A 19,262-nucleotide genomic window follows, 5' to 3' on the forward strand; every position below is an offset into this window, starting at 1 on the left:
CAGGGAAGTTACGACTCAGAAACCATAGACACTGTTGAAGCCTTCACCTGAGACCACCCCAGCCAAGAGAGGTGAGACCTGACGACCTACTAACCCATGTCCAAAACAGTTGTGATGCGATTATATATTTCTTTTTTGTAAACAAGGAAGAAGAATATATATGGAGACACATGGGAGGAATGAGAGCTGCTTCAACACTGTAACTGATGTCTTTTACAATACAGATGTCTAACTATGTCTGAGAAATGTCTGTCATTGACTGTGTACCTATATCATTTGGTTAAAGACTATTTTTATCTTTACACTGTGTACAGCTTACAACCTTCAGTTGCTGGTCCCCATTGACTTCTATAGTATGGGGGGGGGATTAATATGCAAGTCATTGGGGACTAACTGAAGAAGAACTATCCCTTTAATACATTATCTAATAATAGCAGCAAGATTTTTCTACATTCCTTGAAGACCATTTTATTGGTGCTTTCCTACTCATTCCATTAGCACCAGTTTTTAGCACATCATGAAATTGTAATTACTGTCTTCCAAACTGTATGATGTTAGTCCCTGATTGTTTGTTTTCTCAGTCATTTAATTATTACAATTGCAGGAATCATTTAGGTCAGTGGCACATTTGTCTCAAGAATGAGTTATATGCCATCTTTAATACCTGAGATTCATAACCCCCTAATTAGAAGTATGAGCAATTATTAGCAGACACAGTTTTGCTAAGACAGACTAAAGCACAATAATTGTGGTAAAATAATTTTGCATTAAATGCTTTGAATTTAAACAGTCGTCACAATATAGGCATACAACAATCAGAATCGAGGGGAAAACCCCCGCCCCCACGAAAATCAAGTTGGGAATATTTTATTTCTGTACACACATTGTACATAAATACACTGAAATTACTTTTTGAAAAATAAAAACGATGTCCCTGGGATTTGGGATGACATCAGACGAGAGATAGAGAATTGTAATATCAGTAATAATATCAGTAATCACACACACACACACACACACACTTCATAAATTTCAAGTTTTGAGATCTAATAGGACCAAGAGTATCGGGATGTAACTGTTTTATTAACCTACAATTGGATACATTTACACAAATGTAGTCCACTAAGAGAAAATGCCTGCATAGGACACCTGACCCAGTATTTAATCAATGAAGAATAAACAAAAAAAAAAAGGAATTAAGAGAAATATTAAATAAAAAGTCTTTCTGCTCTGGAGAAACTCCAATATTTGTGGGTTCATATATATATATATATATAAGAAACAAACAAAAAAAAACAGAACTTTTTAAAATTTAGTTTGACCCCCAAATAATTTGTTTTAAAGAACCGTTTAACTTTAACCACACAAACCTATAAGTGTTGATTTGTTTCGCTTGTGAACCAAATGACAAACAAAATACCTCAGGGACAGACAGAAATAATCACCCACACACACAAATCAAGAAACAAACATTTGCTGCTCTTCTTTTTAAACTGAGCAAGTAAACAAGGATAAAAAAGTACTCAAAAACAAAAACAGCAAAACAAATCTAATCTGTGCTGCATCACTACCCATAGGTGCACCTGGACCATATCAGGTCCGTGACTTCAACTAGACTCCAAAGTCCTGTCAGAGTCTAGATGGTGCATGGCACAGTCAGTGTTTGATTGTCTTTGTATATAGATGATCATTTGTGAGGAGAGATGGGAACTATGTATTGTGCATTGACCGTGTCCATTTGGCTCTCAGCTAACCGAAAATCCATATTAATCATTCCTACCATCCATCTTTTTTTAATTAATACAATAAAAGAGTTTAATACTACAGTTGTCACTTCTTCAAGCCATTCTGCACTGATCCGTTCCACAGTGTCGGCAACAGGAAGTCACTTAGCTAGTGCACACTGTGCAGCTTGTGTGATCTAATTAATGTATAGTAGACGTTCCAGTTCGGAGCTTCAGAAGTTACTTCCCGTAGCCTCCCCGCAGACGCCGTGTAGTCATGTGACATGTCTCTCTCTGTGTGTATTCAGAAACAGAACGGCACCGACGTGTGCCTTGGTCTGTGCGTATGTGTGTGTGTGTGGGTTGTAAACAGTGCTTTCTCGTGAGGAGTGCTGTGAGTGGCGCTCGGACGTGAGGTGAGTCTCTTGCTCAGAGTGTGGAGGGAAAAAGGACGAGGCCACATGATAAGACCATGACAGTACCGGAGAAAGGCACCTCAGGAAGACCAAGCCGGAGGGATGAGCTCTGGCCCGCCACTGCTAATCCGGCCTGAAGATGGGAATCTTGGGTAGAAACTCTATTAGGATGACCTAGAAATAGGACAGAGAGAAATGATGAATATGAAGTTGAATGTGAAACAGTCACTGTGCAATTAGATTAGGGTGTGTTTGTGGTTGGCTTACATATTCCATCATGTTGTTCGTTTCACACTTTCTTTTGCTGAGCCTCCAATGCAAACACAGCTAAATGAACAGAGGGCACGTAGTAAAATTAGCACCAGACAGGAAAATACAAACAGCAAACAAGCAAGCAACATACCTTGTGATACAATCTGCTGTTTTCCCACTCCAATAACTTCTCTATGGATCTGCGTGTCTATAGGTGAAAAAGACACATTATTCAATATATGATAAGTACAATCACTAGAAAAGAGCGTTTAATTCATGTCCTTTAATATACATTACTGTTCAAAAATTGGGGTCTGTAACATTTAATCTCATATGATCATGAAGGCTGCATTTATTTGATCAAAAATACTGTAAAAACAGCAATATAGTGAAATATTATTAAATTAAAATAACTTCTATATTAACTTTTTTATATAATAAAATTTACTCTTGTGATGGCAATGCTGAATTTGTAAATACAGTTTTTGTGTTGCTTGGTCCTTCAGAAATCAGTCTAATATGCTGATTTGGTGCATAAGGAACGTTTATTATTAATATCAACGTTGCATGTATACATTTAAGAAAAATAGGTTACGTTTATATATTAAATATATGTATACATAATATAAATTATATGAATATAAATATATACATGCAAATATTTTAAATATATATACTGTATGTGTGTGTATTTATATATACATAATAAATATACACAGTACACACAGATGTATTATGTAAATAAAAACATTTATTTTGGATGTGATTAATCGCAATTAATCATTTGACAGCACTAAAAAAAAAACCTGACCAGGTCTAATGTTGTCAATTATCCAAGAAAATGTTGTCCCTCATTTTGTCAAAAAAGGAAAAAAATAATAAAAAGACATACTATGTGTTTAAAATTTAACGTTTGTATTTCTATTAAAGCACTTGTTAATTCTTTTGAATTAAACAGTTATTTAAACTGCAAAACTGTCTGTATTAAATGCAAAAATGACATGATAAAGGCTAAAGCTAAACTCCTATTAAGCGAGGAGCCTTCCTCGAAGTGACTCTGAACACACTCACCCTCTTGCTCAGACAGATGACTGGCCACAGACTAAAGCCCAGGGTACAGCAACAGCACAGACAGCCACACAGCAGCCAGCGCACATTGACTGGGAGAGCCTTCCTCAGACAGCCGTTCACACGGTTTATGCTGGCTTTGAACTCCTCCGGTGCGACCTGCCAATGAACAAATGAAGCAGTATATTCTAATAACCCATATCTGACCTCAAGATTACACATGGTACTCGCCACATTGGGTAATATACACTTTTTGGAGGCTTGACAACCAGTTGCCATGAAAAAGAGTAGCTTGAACATTCTGCTAAACATCTCATTGTTAGCTCCACAAAAATTTGGGGAAAATAATTTCTTTACCCATTATATAAAGTAACAGCATTAACAGAACTATTTCCTTTCATTTCTGATTGCCTGTAACAACGCTTTTCACTTCTTCTCATAGGGATTAGTGCATAATTATGCATTTAACAGGTTTTTCTTCATACGGAAAAAAACACTAAAATTACACCTACCTTTCCTGTAAGGGCTGAGGGAAATTCAGACTCAAATTTATTGCTCAGTCCAAACCTGCAGGGAAGAAAACAACTATTTAAAATGTTTTGATTTCAATTTCTCAAACTTAAATGTCCACAAAGGCATAAGTAGATTTACTGTATATCTACTGCAATACTCTCTCTCTCTCTCTCTATATATATATATATATATATATATATATATATATATATATATATATATATATATATATATATATATATATATATATATATATATATATATATATATATATATATATATATATATATACTCTACATTTTTAATATATCAAATATATTTGTTAATTGTATTATACAAGACCAGGGGCCGCAAATAGTGCTAGGAGTGCTAGGTGTAAAAGTGTAAAAAATATAAAAATAAATACATAATATTTTATTAAAATAAATACAAATTCATAAGTGAATAAATAAGTAAATAAATGATAAATCTAACAGTGCAGTACTGCATGTAATGTAATTGTTTAGAAGGAAATATCTGGAACATATTTAGTTTCTGTTAAGCCTCATTGCTTAATATTGATTTAGACATTTTAGATGTATACATTTTTCACAGTATAGCTTAAGTCTACATGCCAGAAACTATATAGATGCCTTTTAAGTATTTTAGTATCCCTTGCATAAATCATATTTGAGGATGTGCGGCATCTAAAAGATAAAAACCCAGATACTAGACACCAACGTTTCGCTAACGTTAACGTTACAAAACTTACTTTCTTCTATGTAACTAACACACACACACACACACACACACACACACAATGACAGCCTCAGTCACCAGCTCCTACACAGCATAGAGAAAAATGTAAACGATGACTGAGGCTGTCAAAATAGAAAAGCAGAAAGTAAGTCGCAGGTTTGGAACAGCGAGGGGGTGAGAAACTGAGGGACTTTCATTTTTGGGTGAAATATCCCTTTAAATGTACAATATATAAGCTGCCCTGTCAAAACCGAGTAAACTGCCTTTTAGACAGCATTGTATGTGCAACTGAAGATTTAAAATGCTTAACTATGAGTAGTCTGAGACGACTATAAGTCTAGGACACTAACGTTACCACTATTTTCGTGGTAGTTGTAATGACACTTAGCCCGTCTCATGCGTTTCTGAACCAATAGTGGTTGATGATCTGTGTACGAATAGCTCCAGAGCTGCCGGTGTCTTACACAGTAACGTGCCCGGATCCGCGCACTACCACCGGGTCCGGAGCGTATTTGAGCAGCTGCTCCTCCGCGGCCCTGTCCTCGTCCTCTTCTTCCTCTTCCTCCTCCTCGTAAATCTCGTCAAAGTCCTCCATCATCGCCCCCCGCCTCGGCCTCTTTGCTTCCCGAAAGAAGCGCCGAGAAAGACCGTGTTTCGCTCACGTTAAGCAAATACTGGCATTAACGCAGATCGCACGGCCGAGATGAGAAACGACGGCACAGAAACCCGGAGCAAAACATCAACATCCGCCGAAAATCTCGTGCGGGTTGATCTCGGGATACATCGCGAGAGTTTGTAAATCACATTCACAATCATTGGGGCTTCCTCATCTCAGAATTTATCGGGGGGGTGATTCAGCACTTTGAAAGGATAAAGTTTAAGGAGTTAGTACCTCAATTCAAAACGTTTCCCTTTTGGTCTGCATTTGCTATTTTCAGAGGTACATATAAATATACGCAAGTACCATTTTATTATATACACTATAGTAAATATAATCTACCAAGCTTTTTAATTAAATATTTCATTAAACAAATCCTAATGTTTCTAAATATTTGCACATTTTAATATTTAGTATGTAATAACACATAACTTGCCAAGAAACGGATCATTTTATTCAGCAAGAATGCATTAAATTGATCAAAAGTGACAAAAATAACTGCTGAACTTTATCAATGCATTCTGAAAAAAGTATCACGGCCACTAAAAATATTAAGCATTTTTAAAATATTAATAAAAAAGTGTTTCACGGCCACCAAACCAACAACACATGAAGGATCATGTGACACTGAAGATTGGAGTAATGGCTGATGAAATTTTTTAAATATATTCAAATAGAAAAGTTATTTTAATTTGTAATAATATTTCACAATCTTACTGAATTTATTTATTTGAGCAAATAAATATAGGCATATCGAGTGTAAAAGGCTTTTTGTAAAAACATTTTTAAAAACTGTACATTGCTCACAATGTGAAAAACAGCTCATTTACAAGATATGAAAAGACACAACAAACATTACCAAATGCACTTTTTTTTAATCCAACAAATTAACATCTACATGGTACAACTGCACTGGGAAAAAAAACAACAACAAAAAAGGGAAACATGAAAACAAAAAGGAAGGTAAACTGGATTATAATTTCATAACGCATGATTTGCTTGACAACCAGCGCTCTGATGATAAGAAGGAAGGAGAGCGGAGAAGACAGACAGGAGTTACTCCATGGTCTCCTGGTTCTCCTGGTCAGCAGAACGCTCCTCGCTGGGCTCCTTGCCCTCTTTGCTCCTCTTGGACTTCTTGTGCTTGTGGCGCCGGTGACTGTCACCCTCCTCGCTGTCATGTCTCCGTCTGCTACTGCTGTGACAGAAGAGGAGAGGGGCAGAGAAACAAAACAGGTTCGTAAAGAGAACATCGAGAACTTCAGATCGTGTTACCCCTTTAAATTGATTTACAGAGGTATTTTTCTCTAACATATTAAACGTGTCTTACAAGAGTCATCTTACAATTGCGTAAATAATGAGATGAATGTTTTCAATTAAACATTTATTTATAAATGTGAAATTATGGGAAAAATTAAGTATACTTTTAAATATGAATATTGTCATGTGACAATAACATGATGGCTAATATTGTATGAATTTAATCCAGACATACTACATAGAACTTTTTTTTTAACACTCACAAATCAAGTCATTCATTCGGCAGATTTGTTCAAAACGGCGGAGTAGTAATGAAAGTAATGAAAGAATTTAGTAATGAAACAAGTGACTGTCTTATGAATGGGCCATTGAATCATTCACTCAACCAAATCATTCATTCTCTTGAACACAAACGATATTTTGAAGAATGGGTAACCAAACAGCTGATGGTTCCCATTGACTTCCATAATATTTTTTTCCTACGGAATTTTCATTTTTGAGTGAACTATCCCTTTATTCAGGAAACAAAACATTTCTGTGTTCGGCTATGTGCAGCTGTGGCTTTGTTTCATTGGCACTCGAGAGCAAAACATATTGCCCTATATCTTAAAATTTGTGGGCATTTTTATTCATTTTGGTGCCATTTTTTTCCCCAAGCATCCGTTAATTTCCAACCCTTGTATAGTACCTCCGTGATGACTTGTGCCTCCCTTCTTCTTTCTCTCTGTGTCTCCTCTCCCTGTGACGCTCCTCCTTCTCACGGCTCGATCGCTCCCGATGCCTCTCATACCCTCTGTCTCCGTAGTCACGGTAAGAACGATACCGTTCCTCATCACTGCAAAATACCAAGTTGAATTAATCAAGAGCTTAAAAACAGAACCTGAGAAACCAGGACTAATGATTTAAACCTTGAGAGGGTTAAAAAAATCCCCCAAAAAATCAGAGATGTCTACAGTTGTCAGTTTATCAATAATTCTACATTTTCAAACTGAAAAACAGAGTACATCTGTATAGTGAATGAGTGGGTTGGTATCATCTTTCACCTGTTATATGCCACAACGGAGGGACTATGGTCTCTCTCGTGGCCCCTTTCCCTCGGCCTGTCTCTCTCTCGCTCTTTTTCCCTCTCTTTGTCTCGCCGAGGGTAGTAGTCCCACTGTTTAGGGTTGTCCATCAAACCAGGCCAGGGGTTAACAGCTCCTTGCATGGGTGGAGGAAACCCACCTGAAACAATCCCCAGTGCGCATGCTACTTAATTGAGCTTAATAAAGCCTGGAAAGTATTTAAGCACTTGTGAGCTGTACTGAGACCTAAATTAAATGGGTTTTACAGGTGAATAGACTGGGGAGTAAGTCACACACTTACCTGTAGGAAAAGGGTATGGAGGAACAGGACGTCCATCATATCCTCCTGGGTGCCCACTGCTAAATACAACATGCAGGCAATTAATGAAGTGCCAATTAAGGGTAGAGACATAGTGTAACAGAAAATTACATTTCAAAAACTGTATTTAAATCTAAATACAGGACCCTAAAAGCAAACAATTACATTAATATACATTAATAAATATTATGACAACTTTAACAGTCTACAATATCTAATTTCTACTTTAATATATTGAAAAAAAAGTTTGTTCCTGTGATAGCAAAGATGAATTTTCAGCAGTCATTACTCCATTCTTAAGTGTTTTGTGACAGCTTAATAGTCTTAGGTCAGTGAACTATTAGTATCACTTGAAAAAACTATTAGCTGAACTCAGAAGAAACACCTACTTGTCCATAGTAGGGATAAGTGAAGGAGGAGGTCCTCCAGTAGGAGGGGGAAAATCTACAACACAAACAGAAACAAGATTTAAGAAGAGACATAGTAAAAAACACAGTAATTCTTATTAGATTTTACACACAGTCAGTATGTTTACAGTTTCAGTACAGGTGCTTTGGAAACATTTGGGAGGTTTATCATGAGTTATTTTTGCTATGTTTGTTATGTTATTGCGCACTCAACTTACTGGGTGGAGGAACAGTGATGGGCATCCCTGTTAAAAAAATATAAATAAGAAAGAGATGAAAACACTGCTTACATAACCATACAGCCAATGACAAATACATACAAATGACAACAACAACAAAAGTTAAATATGCTATAAGAAGCCACAGTTTCAATGGTGTTGAAAGTGATTTTTTTTTTCATACATTCATCATGGATTTAAAATAAGAAATAAAATAAATTCTACAGAGTCATCAGACTTACGTGGAGGTGGGATCAGAGGTGGAGCCTGACTGACAGGAGGAGGGAGGAATGGAGGAGGTGGGATGTTTGGAGGCAGTGGTCCCGGGGGAAAGAAAGGAGGAGGCATCTTGGCAGGTTCAGCCTCAGAGCTGGGATGTTCGGAGATCACCTACAAGTGTTAAAGTCACATGATTCGGTTCACAGATACGTTTCCAGCATGTCAGTTTTACAGGGGAGACTGAGGAGAGCATGTGAGCATGTCATGTGTGTAACCTGGATGTTATTCCCCTCCAGATTGTGGCGACGTCGTCCTTCCACCCTGCTAATGGTGGCAGTCTGCCCGCCAATCACATCTATGGTCCCGGGCGTCTTCCTACAACAAATACAAACATACACATACAGCTTCATGAAGGTGTACAAACATTTCTGTGTTTTTCAACTCTGGATTCCAGATGCATACATAACACACACACCTCAGTAGGGCTGGGCGATATGACTGTACAGATGATATATTTTTGCATCAAGACTGCTTTGTCATTTACACAAGAGGGCAATGAAGAAACATGTTTGAATTCAGAAATGCAGCGCAGGATGTGTCAGGACAAGCCCAAATGAGGAAGAACAGGTAATTGAGGGGTGTAATGCAAATTTAATTAGTTACAGTTGCCAGACAACCAGTGTAATTATTATAGTATCATTTATATACTATTATAGTATTTATTAATATATTGAATTTTGTTATATGCTTGGCAAGTATGTTTATTTAGTTTAATTTATATTTCAGTTTTACTTTTTATTTTGGTTTTGTTTTGTAATTTAAGTAATAAGTTTTTCATCTAATATCTGTACTTCATTTTATTTGTTTTGTTTCAATCAATTAATATATATATTTTAAGTTTTAGTTAAAAAAAAAGCACTGCAGTAAACGTTGTGACTTGCAACATTTATTTTGAATTCAACTGATGTTTAGTTATTTTGAATGTGGCTTTTTTATCATATCAAAATGTTTTCTCATTTAAAAGTGAAGTGTGTTTGTGCAACACCACTTTATTACAAATGATTTGGTTAATTAACAGAAAATAAATCAAATATATATAAATATATTTGATACTGATATACATTTAATTCCTGGCTTTGCATAGAATCATTTTTGTGATCAGAGCAAAAATAGACTGGCAATATTGTGTCTAAAATGTAAGTTACTCAATATTAGCTTTTATACATTTGTACTCATAAACTATGTTGTCATTCCGAATATCAGCACATATTTTGAAAAGCAGTTTTGTAACACGGTTATTTCAAATATAATATATATATATATATACACACACACACACACACACACACACGTATAAGCATGTATATATGTATGCATGTTATATATATATATATATATATATATATATATATATATATATATATATATATATATAGTAATTCAAAATGACATAAAATTTTGGTCATATCGCCTACCCCTACCAGCATGTTGTGCCCAACTTTATTAAAAAAAACAAAAAAAAAACAACATATGAACCCAATATAACATACCGCTCTAATGACTACACAGTTTTGCAAAGAAAAACGGTCCAGATTGCTGAGTCTGTTGTCAAAGCAGCAGATTTTTGCATTTTTCATAATGCTTTGTTAATTAAAACATCACCAACAGAAATTAACTGTGGTCATCAATAAAAAAGAAAAAGACAATAAATGAAGCCCGTTTAGTTTCATATATAAATGTCTACTCAGGCCTTGTAAAACAAACCACATCCATGTCACCTCCCACTTACGTATAATAGGACATTTCTTGAGAGGCAGGCCCTGCCCACTGTGGAGGGGATATCCTATGAGGGCATGGGTAAGGGGAGACAGGCAAAAATGAGTTACTAATCCCCTCTCCCACATGACAGATGCGGGACAAACACAGTACATGCATTCCCAAACATAAAGACTCTGAAACTGGAGTGTGGAAACTCTGAAATGAATGAACTCCCCACAGTGGATGTGTGAGAGAACATGTTTACCTCGCTGGGTTGAGACCTGCTTTATACAGGTTAGATGGAGAGGAAAAGTCTGCTTTAGCTGCATGAGCTGCAACTGTGATCTCCTTCTCACTGTTACCTGTGCGACCCTGCTGAACCTGAAAGAAGAAAGAGGTGGAAAAGGTCAAATGTTAATCATGAATATATAAACATGCACACTTGACTAATAATTACTCATTTTATTACTACTAACATGAGCAATTTTTTTTTTAATACTTCTTTCAGCAAGGATGCATTAAATTGTTCAAAAATGACAGTAAGACCCTTCATAACACAGAAGATTTGTTCTTTTAAACTTTATATTCATCAAATAATCCTGAAATGTACCACTGTTTCCACAAAAATATTAGGCAGCACGACTGTTTCCAACATTGATAATAAGAATAAATGTTTTTGAGCACCAAATCAGATTAAAATAATTTCAGAAGGATCATGAGACACTGGAGTAATGGCTGCTGAAAATTAAACATTGCCATCGCAGGAATAAATTGAATTTAAAATATAAAACAGTTACTTAAAATTGTGATAATATTTCACAATATTACAGTTTTCAAGCACGTGATCAGCTAGAGTAAAAAAAAAAGAAGGAAAATCTGACCACACCCCAGCACTTAATATTAAAAATATATATTTTAGCACATTAAAAGATATATCTTATATTGCAATAATACATACTATTTTCCTGTAAAAAATAAAAAGCAGCATTTAATAATCATGATAACAATACAATATAACATAATATAATAAAGTACTATAATATACTATAGTTAAGTATACAGAATTGTTATTAAGCACCTGAAAAAAGTTAAATTTTTCAGTTATTAAGGATTAAGAAACATTACAGTTATTAATGATTTGAAATAAATATATTCTGCTCATCAAGGTTGAATTTATTTGATCAAAATAAAGTAAAAAAACAAAACAAAAAAAACTGCAATATTGTGAAATATTATAAAAAAAAATTAAAAAGTTTTCAATTTTAATATATTATAAAATGTAATGTTATTCCTGTGATGCAATGCAGAATTTTCTTCATCATTGTCTTCACATGATCTTTTAGAAATCATAATTTATTTGACTCCCAAGAAACATTTCTGATTGTTATCAATGTTGAAAACTATTTTGCTGCTTCATATTTTGAGTGGAAATGGTGATGCGCTTTATTTTTTCAGGATTTTGTTAAATATAAAGTTTAATGAACAGCATTTATTTGCATTTATCAAATATATTAATTCAATTTGTTAATGCATTTATTAAATAGAAATCACTTAAAATGTCTTCACTTACTTTTTAATCACTTTCATGCATGATGAATAAAATGATTAATTTCTCTCTCTTTTTAAAATATTATACAAACGTTTGAGTGGTTTCCATTAAAAAAAATATTAAGCAGCAAAACTGTTTTTAACATTGATAATAATGAGAAATGTCTCTTGAGCAGCAAATCAGCATATTAAAATGATTTCTGAAGAATCGTGTGACACTTCTCCACTTCTCTTTGTAATTGATTTTACTCTCGTTTGGCGCTTTGAATCGTTTGAACACTTTTAAAAAAACAAACAATTCTTACCAACCACAAACTTTTGAATAGTATTGTAAAATTAACAAATGAAAAGTTAAGATCAGGGCCCGTATTCACGAAACATTTTATCACTAAGAGTTCTCCTAAATAACAGTAAACGTTTTTAGCTAAGAGTTCTCTCTTAAAACCTATTCACAAAGCTGCGGAGACAAACTTTTACTAAGGAATAGAGAGAAGTCTTAAGCTAAGAGTAAGGGCTGGGTTGACCTCGTTGCTGTGGATCATGTCAGCATGCTTACTAACTATGCACACAGTGATTGGCTGATAGGAGAGGGGAGGGGTCTCTGTCAGAGATTTATTCATAGAAATATTGTTGCCATATCCAAATAAAGGTTTAAAAAAATAATGTTAATTGCCACATTCAAATAAAGATTTTAACATACAGGCTGTCACTAATTAAACAAATATATGTTCAGCTAACTGTCAGTCTTTTAAACGTATGCTTCTTGTAGCGGATGCATATAAACCGCCTTTTAATTGACAGTGTAGAATAATCATGACTGATAGGATAGTAAGACATGCAAACGTAAAAGAAAACCAAACTGGAGGCAAGAACATCTGTTACTTCTTGCCCAACTGGTTAATGAAAAGTATGTAATCAAAGGATATTTGGAGTCGGGATAAGCTTCAAACCTTAAAGGTGATACCATTTTAAAGGCTCATTATCGTCAAATGTTTCTAAAATGTTTCTATTCTGGGGCAGATTGCCAGCAACAGCCATTTTAGGATAGTTGTGAGCTGGTCTTCTTAGTGACTTAGGAGTCCTCTTCAGTACTGTTAACGATTCACAGATTTAAGACCTAGTTTTAGCACTAAAATGCTATGTGAAATACTCTTAGAGTAAAAATTTAGGAGTCCTAAATTTAGGACTGACACGCCCAAGATTTTCTCCTAAATCGGCGAGTTAGGAGCTACTTTTAGCCTTAAGATGTTTTGTGAATACGGGCCCAGTTTTATTACTTTCCCCTCAATCCAAGAAACAAGTTTAGAAGAAGTAAAGTTGCCAGATCCAATAAAGCTGAAACAGTTTTAATATTGTCCAAGAAAAATCTGAAAGAAGTTGTATTTTACAATTCTGTTTAAATCTGAAATGCAAAAGAATTGTCTCCCAAATATGACAAATCCCTAAGAAATCATAAAAGGACCTGGAATAGTATAATCAGAAGCAGAATTGTACAATTCTTTACAATTTCCACCCCCAGTATCAGTTGGTTATGCTTACTGAGATCTTGCTGGTGGTGGATCCAATGTTGATAATGTCAAGGCCCATGCGTAACCGCTTCTGCTTTTCACAATATGCTTTCCACGTGTCCTCATTAAAACCATAGTTAAAATAGTCAGACAAGTCCGCACCTGTGAACACACACACACGCTAAACAATATGCAGACACCACATGCAAAACCCACAAAAGTGCCATCCTATGTTAATACACACCTGGCTTCCTCCATGGTTTCTCCTCAAAGGACTCCACGTCCACTTCCAGGACTGGAACTCCATTGATACTACCTGGAGCTTCAAGGTCTATGCCCTTGACTTTAGTGCCTACTGAACACATACTTAAATTATTACATCAGGAGCTGACAAATGGTACTTTGTATGAAAAGGCATCTGTAAGCAAACGGATGATTTAGTCAGAAAGAGCCAAGCTTTGAAACATAGTTTCACACACCTGCTCCATATGCTCTGCTGCCAGCTGACTTTATGTTTAGATTCACTGGAGTTCCCCCATATGCCCTGCACAATAAAACATCACAAATACATCAGATATACAGTATCAAAATAACAATAAATTAAAAAAATAAACATGGAAAAAATCCCTATACTACATAACAAATGGCTTATTTAAAATGTATTTATTATTTATTCTTTTTCTCTTCACATCGCTAATCACTTCAGCACACTTGGAGGACCCCGTAATGCCAGTACTGACAATGATATTTGGAAATTCAAAACATAAAAGGGATAGTACACACAAAAATTAAAATTCTGTTATCATTAACACACCCTCATATCATTCCAAACCCATAAGGCTTTGGTTAATTTAAAAAAAATATATATATATGTTTTTAAATCTTTGTTTTTGATGAAACCTTTTGGGTTTCATTAAAAATATCTCACTTTATGTTTCAAAGATTAACAGAAGTCTTAGGGATTTGGAACGACATGAGTGAGTAAATGACAGAATATTCATTTTTGGGTGCTGTCCCTTTAAAGCACATGATCCAAGTCAGTTAAACCAGAACACTCCACTGTTTGTTTGTTTGTTTTTGTCCATCATCTGATCCACTTCATCCTTCATCAATATACTTCTATCACCTTGGGTTGCAGACAGTGTCAGGTTATCTATCAAACAGCCAGTGTGAACCTTATAATCTTCATAATGTGAGCACAATCTTTGGATGCTTACGCGTACTGTGGCGCTCCTGTTTTTATATCGCCAATGGTGACGCGGACATCATCATCGTCATCATCACTATCGCTCTCACTGTCTTCATCTTCTCCAGGTGCTTCCTCCTAAGACAAACAAAACGAGTGTTGTTTTTGTTTCATTTGTAATAATTAACCATAATTAATCAACATAAATGTTACAGATGTGTAACCTGATCTCAAATTTGCCAATTTTGTATTACTTACAAGCATAGAAAAAGACAACCCAACTAAGCCATTAAAAACTCAACAAATGTCTTAAGTCGCTGGCGTATATTTGTAGCAATAGCCAAAAATACATTGTCAAAATTATGGATTTTTTTTATGCCAAAAATCATTAGGATATTAAGTAAAGATCATGTTCCATGAATATATTTTGTAAACTTCTTACCGTAAATATATCAAAACTTAATTTTTGATTAGTAATATGCATTGCTAAGAACTTCAATTGGACAACTTTAAAGGCGATTTTCTCAATATTTTGATTTTTTTTTTGCACCCTCAGATTCCAGATTATTAAATAGCTGTCTCTCGGCCAAATATTGTCTGATCCTAACAAACCATACATCAATGGAAAGCTTATTTATTCAGCTTTCATATGATGCATAAATCTCAATTTCGAAATAAATTGACACTCAAGGCTGGTTTTGTGGTCACATATCTGCAGCTTTCGCTACACAAAACTGACACACATTGCAGTCTAATGGACAGGTGTAATATTGATACACGTTTATGTGTTGAAGTACTGATGTTAAATATGTTTTAGCACAACAGCAATCAAAATTGAAATAAAATCAGTTTACAGTAGTTTTATTTGTTACCTGGCTGGCCGCACCATTTCCAGCAGTGGTGGTGATGGTGGTGGTGGTAGTGGTGTCGCCTGTGGTCGCGGTGACCTCCTCAGTAACAGGAGGAGCAGAGGTCGCACTTGTAGACAAAGATGAGAATGAAGAAAACAAATGCAGAACAATTCCTTAGTCAACTTAAAGAGGCAAATCTTAGTATTGACATGTTTTACAGGATATGCTGTAAAAAACAATGTGTTCTGCAATAAACGTGCAATCTAGAAGCCCATGTCATATAATCAAAATATTATTCAGTGAAAACACCTGGAAGTATCAAAGCAGTGTGTGATGATTCTGTAATTTTTTATATCATTAATTACTTCACATCTTCTAACAATTCAGAACACTTGTATACACCAGTGAGTCAGTGACCCCCCCAGGGGGCCCTCAAGGGAGTCCTAAAGGGTCTGTGGAAAGGTTTAGAGAAAAACAGAGCATCTAACAGTACAGTATTATAGTGAATAGAAAAAAAATATATACATAGCTTAATAGAAATTAAATATGTTTAAAATAATATTTTGACATTTTTTAATATTCAAAAATATTCATTTTTCCCAGTATAATTGGGGTCTTTATACAAGAAACTATATGTAGATGGCTTTTAAATTTTAAAAGTCCCTGTCATGAAGACCATCATATTTGGGTGTCCGTGGCATCTAAAAACATTAAAAAGCCAGTAAAAGCCACTACATCACTAACAGTAAGCATGTCATATCTCACCTGATGGCTGCTGTTAGTTTGGCCTCCTCTTCTTCAGTTTCTTTACTTTCACCTTCATCTGTAAAAAAACAAAACAAAAAAAAAAACAATGTGTGAGAAACAAAATAATTATGAACACAATGTACCCAATTTCTATTGGTATGATGTACGTTAAGAAAAGCTGCTCACAGTATACTGCAGACAAATTATTTATTTCATATTCACCCTAAAGAACCATGAACAGATTTGAAAAGTATTCTCGAAAAAAAAAACTTTCGAGTTTTTCACAAAACAATTGAGCTGCTATCTGAATTCTCTTCCAGTCCCCTCAGAAAGTGAAATAATTATCAAAGTAGATAATTCAAACGAAACAATTTCGTTAAGAAGGCAAAAAAGTGATTACAACATCCTATAGATTCAAACTGAATTCTAGACCATTTTAAACAAATTCTATTTATATATGAACATGTATCAAGCACCGAAGAATCCGGTTTCAATGTGAATCAAAGTAGAATCTCGTAGCAACAAAAAAAGAATCTTGAACAGATTCGAAATGCAGAATATTGAATGGAATCTATCAGCTACCCTCGGAACGATTTTTCTCAAGAATAACAGAATCTGAAATGAGTTCTATATCTAATTACCTCGTAAAGAGAAATATTAATTAAACCATGGAAGTTTAACCATCTAGTGACATGACAGGTATCTCCTAACACTGGCGTACAAAGGCCTCTACATTGACCATGCCTTTATATGGTGTTGTATATTAATAACCACTCTTCTCCTAGCCGTTAATAACAACAAAGTAGAACAGATTTGGCGCTCACTGACCCCCGTACAGCCATTCCTCCTCCTCGTCTCCTGCACTCCCATCAGCGGTGGTGCCTTTATCCGCCTCCTCTGCAGACATCTTCTCCTCTGGGCTGTACAATGCGCTCCAGAAGCCAAAGACGCGGTCAGATTAAAACCCACCAACCCCGACACTGCGCGCGGATATTTCGGTGGGAAAAACACACACGTTCATACGAATATAGAAAACAAACGTATTGAATGATGTTTACGGAGCAATCCACACTTCCTTCAGTCTTTCTAGGATGCTCTTGCAGACTAGAGGACATCAGTTCCGGTTCATGGGTGTACAAATTAAAAGTCTCACACGCACTAAAAGTCATAGGTTTGGACACAGTTGGCGGAAATTATGTTTCTTGTGATCTTAAAATGCATTCTTGCTTATGCTTAAATACTTGGAATTAGTTAATGTGCAGTATACACGTGTAATCCTTTAATTAATAGTTCAGACTATAACTGTATGTAACTGTATCTGTATGACTATAACTAGCCACAAGATGTCTCTAAGCAAGTTCTCTTATATTCAATTCTTGGAGTGATCAATATAACTATTGTGATTCTTAACCTGTCATGTTAATCCTGATGTACAGATTCCTAAAACAATTATCTGTAAACATGTATATAGGCCTATATTAAAGTCAGGTAATAATAATTTCATATCATTTAGTTAATTTCATATAATTTAATAATGAAAATGGCATGATACCCAACCATTAACAGTTTCAGATCAAATGCATTTTCAGCAAATAGTTTTATTTCAACAAATTTCTTATACAATTTAGGTCATGTGTTTTCCATAAACATGAATGAAATGTGCAAATTTCTCACGCTCACACACATTCTAATTGACAAATTAGAAAATATTTAACTAGTTTTTTTCCCCCACACTCTCTTGCCTCGAAATTAGCCTTTTTGTATAAATATAAAAACAAAAATAACAAACTTGAAAATGTTACACACCGGTGACACTTATTTTTAATTAGTGCAAACAGACAATCAGTTTTATTTAAACTATAATTAAGCGATATTTTTGTGATTCTCAACTCTTCTTTTAATAGGTAAAAATATTCATACAAATAATTTATTTACAAGCCTCCATCTGAACTGATTATATGATTGATTACTATTACTCTTACTTCAGTTCAATTATAATATTTAATACTTAAACATGAATTGCACACACTTCATTAATTCCTGTGTTGTTTGTGTGTTTCGTCCCTCAGTGACTGATCTCCTAACACTATGTGTGCACGTTAACCTCTTTGACCAGTTACGGGAAACTCTGTGTGCAGGCTAGCATTACTGTGAGTGTTTGATGACCAACTCCAACAGAGAGATACGCTTTCTTCTTCATTAAGTAAGCATATGCAATGGCCCCAAAAAGTATTTGGATACTGAAGCAACACTTACTTACAAAATTAAGTGACATCTCCAAACAAATAATGCCAGAGCTTTTCTCACAGCTAATCACTTTTCTGAGCCATTTTTGCAATTACCTTAACCTGTCCCAGAGTGATTTATAATGATATATGAAGTCAGTTCTCATGTCAGTGTCCTAGCAGAGAAACCACAGGCGAAGCCCATCACATTAACTATGTACATGATTCACTAGCGTTTGATAACCAGAAAGCATTCAAATACGTCTTGTCTTCATTTTGATTAGTCTATCTGTTGTGCTATTAAATAAAACATATTTAAAAATATGCAAAATATTTAAATTCTAAAAGTGTGGGATTTAGAAGTTTTTTTTTTTAAATAAACTAACACTAGTTCTTAAATTGTGGCGTGCAAAGGTGGGACATACAGAGAACAGTCAAAGCAATGCAAACATGCATACATAATGTAGGGATTGTGATGAGAGCATGAATGAATGTCTAATAAGAGCATGACAAAGCCAAAACCCAGGCATTTTAAATAATTTAATATTTCTGGTCATGACATATCTGGGAAAAATAGGACGTA

The 19,262-nt window shown here is 34.9% G+C and overlaps 2 protein-coding genes across 9 annotated transcripts; both read right to left on the minus strand.

The window, feature by feature from the left end:
• Positions 1-576: 576 nt before the first annotated feature.
• Positions 577-5,486, minus strand: LOC306873332 (cysteine-rich hydrophobic domain-containing protein 2). The gene is made up of 6 exons (XM_079422564.1): positions 5,176-5,486; positions 3,973-4,027; positions 3,464-3,619; positions 2,544-2,600; positions 2,408-2,467; positions 577-2,314 (listed from the first exon to the last, which is right to left on the minus strand). The coding sequence occupies exons 1-6, from the start codon at positions 5,307-5,309 to the stop codon at positions 2,264-2,266; spliced, it is 513 nt and encodes a 170-aa protein (XP_079278690.1). The 5' UTR covers positions 5,310-5,486; the 3' UTR covers positions 577-2,263.
• A 595-nt stretch (positions 5,487-6,081) lies between these two features.
• Positions 6,082-17,589, minus strand: LOC306872434 (pre-mRNA 3'-end-processing factor FIP1-like). 8 transcript variants are annotated; one of them, XM_079420984.1, is made up of 17 exons: positions 17,283-17,589; positions 16,473-16,530; positions 15,729-15,834; positions 14,888-14,994; positions 14,150-14,214; positions 13,915-14,022; positions 13,702-13,832; positions 10,880-10,995; positions 10,646-10,699; positions 9,132-9,231; positions 8,880-9,027; positions 8,638-8,664; positions 8,402-8,456; positions 7,995-8,053; positions 7,673-7,853; positions 7,318-7,464; positions 6,082-6,567 (listed from the first exon to the last, which is right to left on the minus strand). In XM_079420984.1, the coding sequence occupies exons 1-17, from the start codon at positions 17,359-17,361 to the stop codon at positions 6,426-6,428; spliced, it is 1,683 nt and encodes a 560-aa protein (XP_079277110.1). In that variant the 5' UTR covers positions 17,362-17,589; the 3' UTR covers positions 6,082-6,425. The 8 variants fall into 8 exon arrangements, with proteins under 8 accessions (XP_079277110.1, XP_079277109.1, XP_079277112.1 ...); XM_079420983.1 differs by having other exon boundaries at positions 6,085-6,567; positions 13,915-14,025; XM_079420986.1 differs by having other exon boundaries at positions 6,085-6,564; positions 13,915-14,025; positions 17,283-17,567.
• Between the last annotated feature and the right edge of the window lie 1,673 nt (positions 17,590-19,262).

Source organism: Barbus barbus, assembly GCF_936440315.1.
Source record: "Barbus barbus genome assembly, chromosome: 7".
NCBI classification, from domain to species: Eukaryota; Metazoa; Chordata; class Actinopteri; order Cypriniformes; family Cyprinidae; genus Barbus; species Barbus barbus.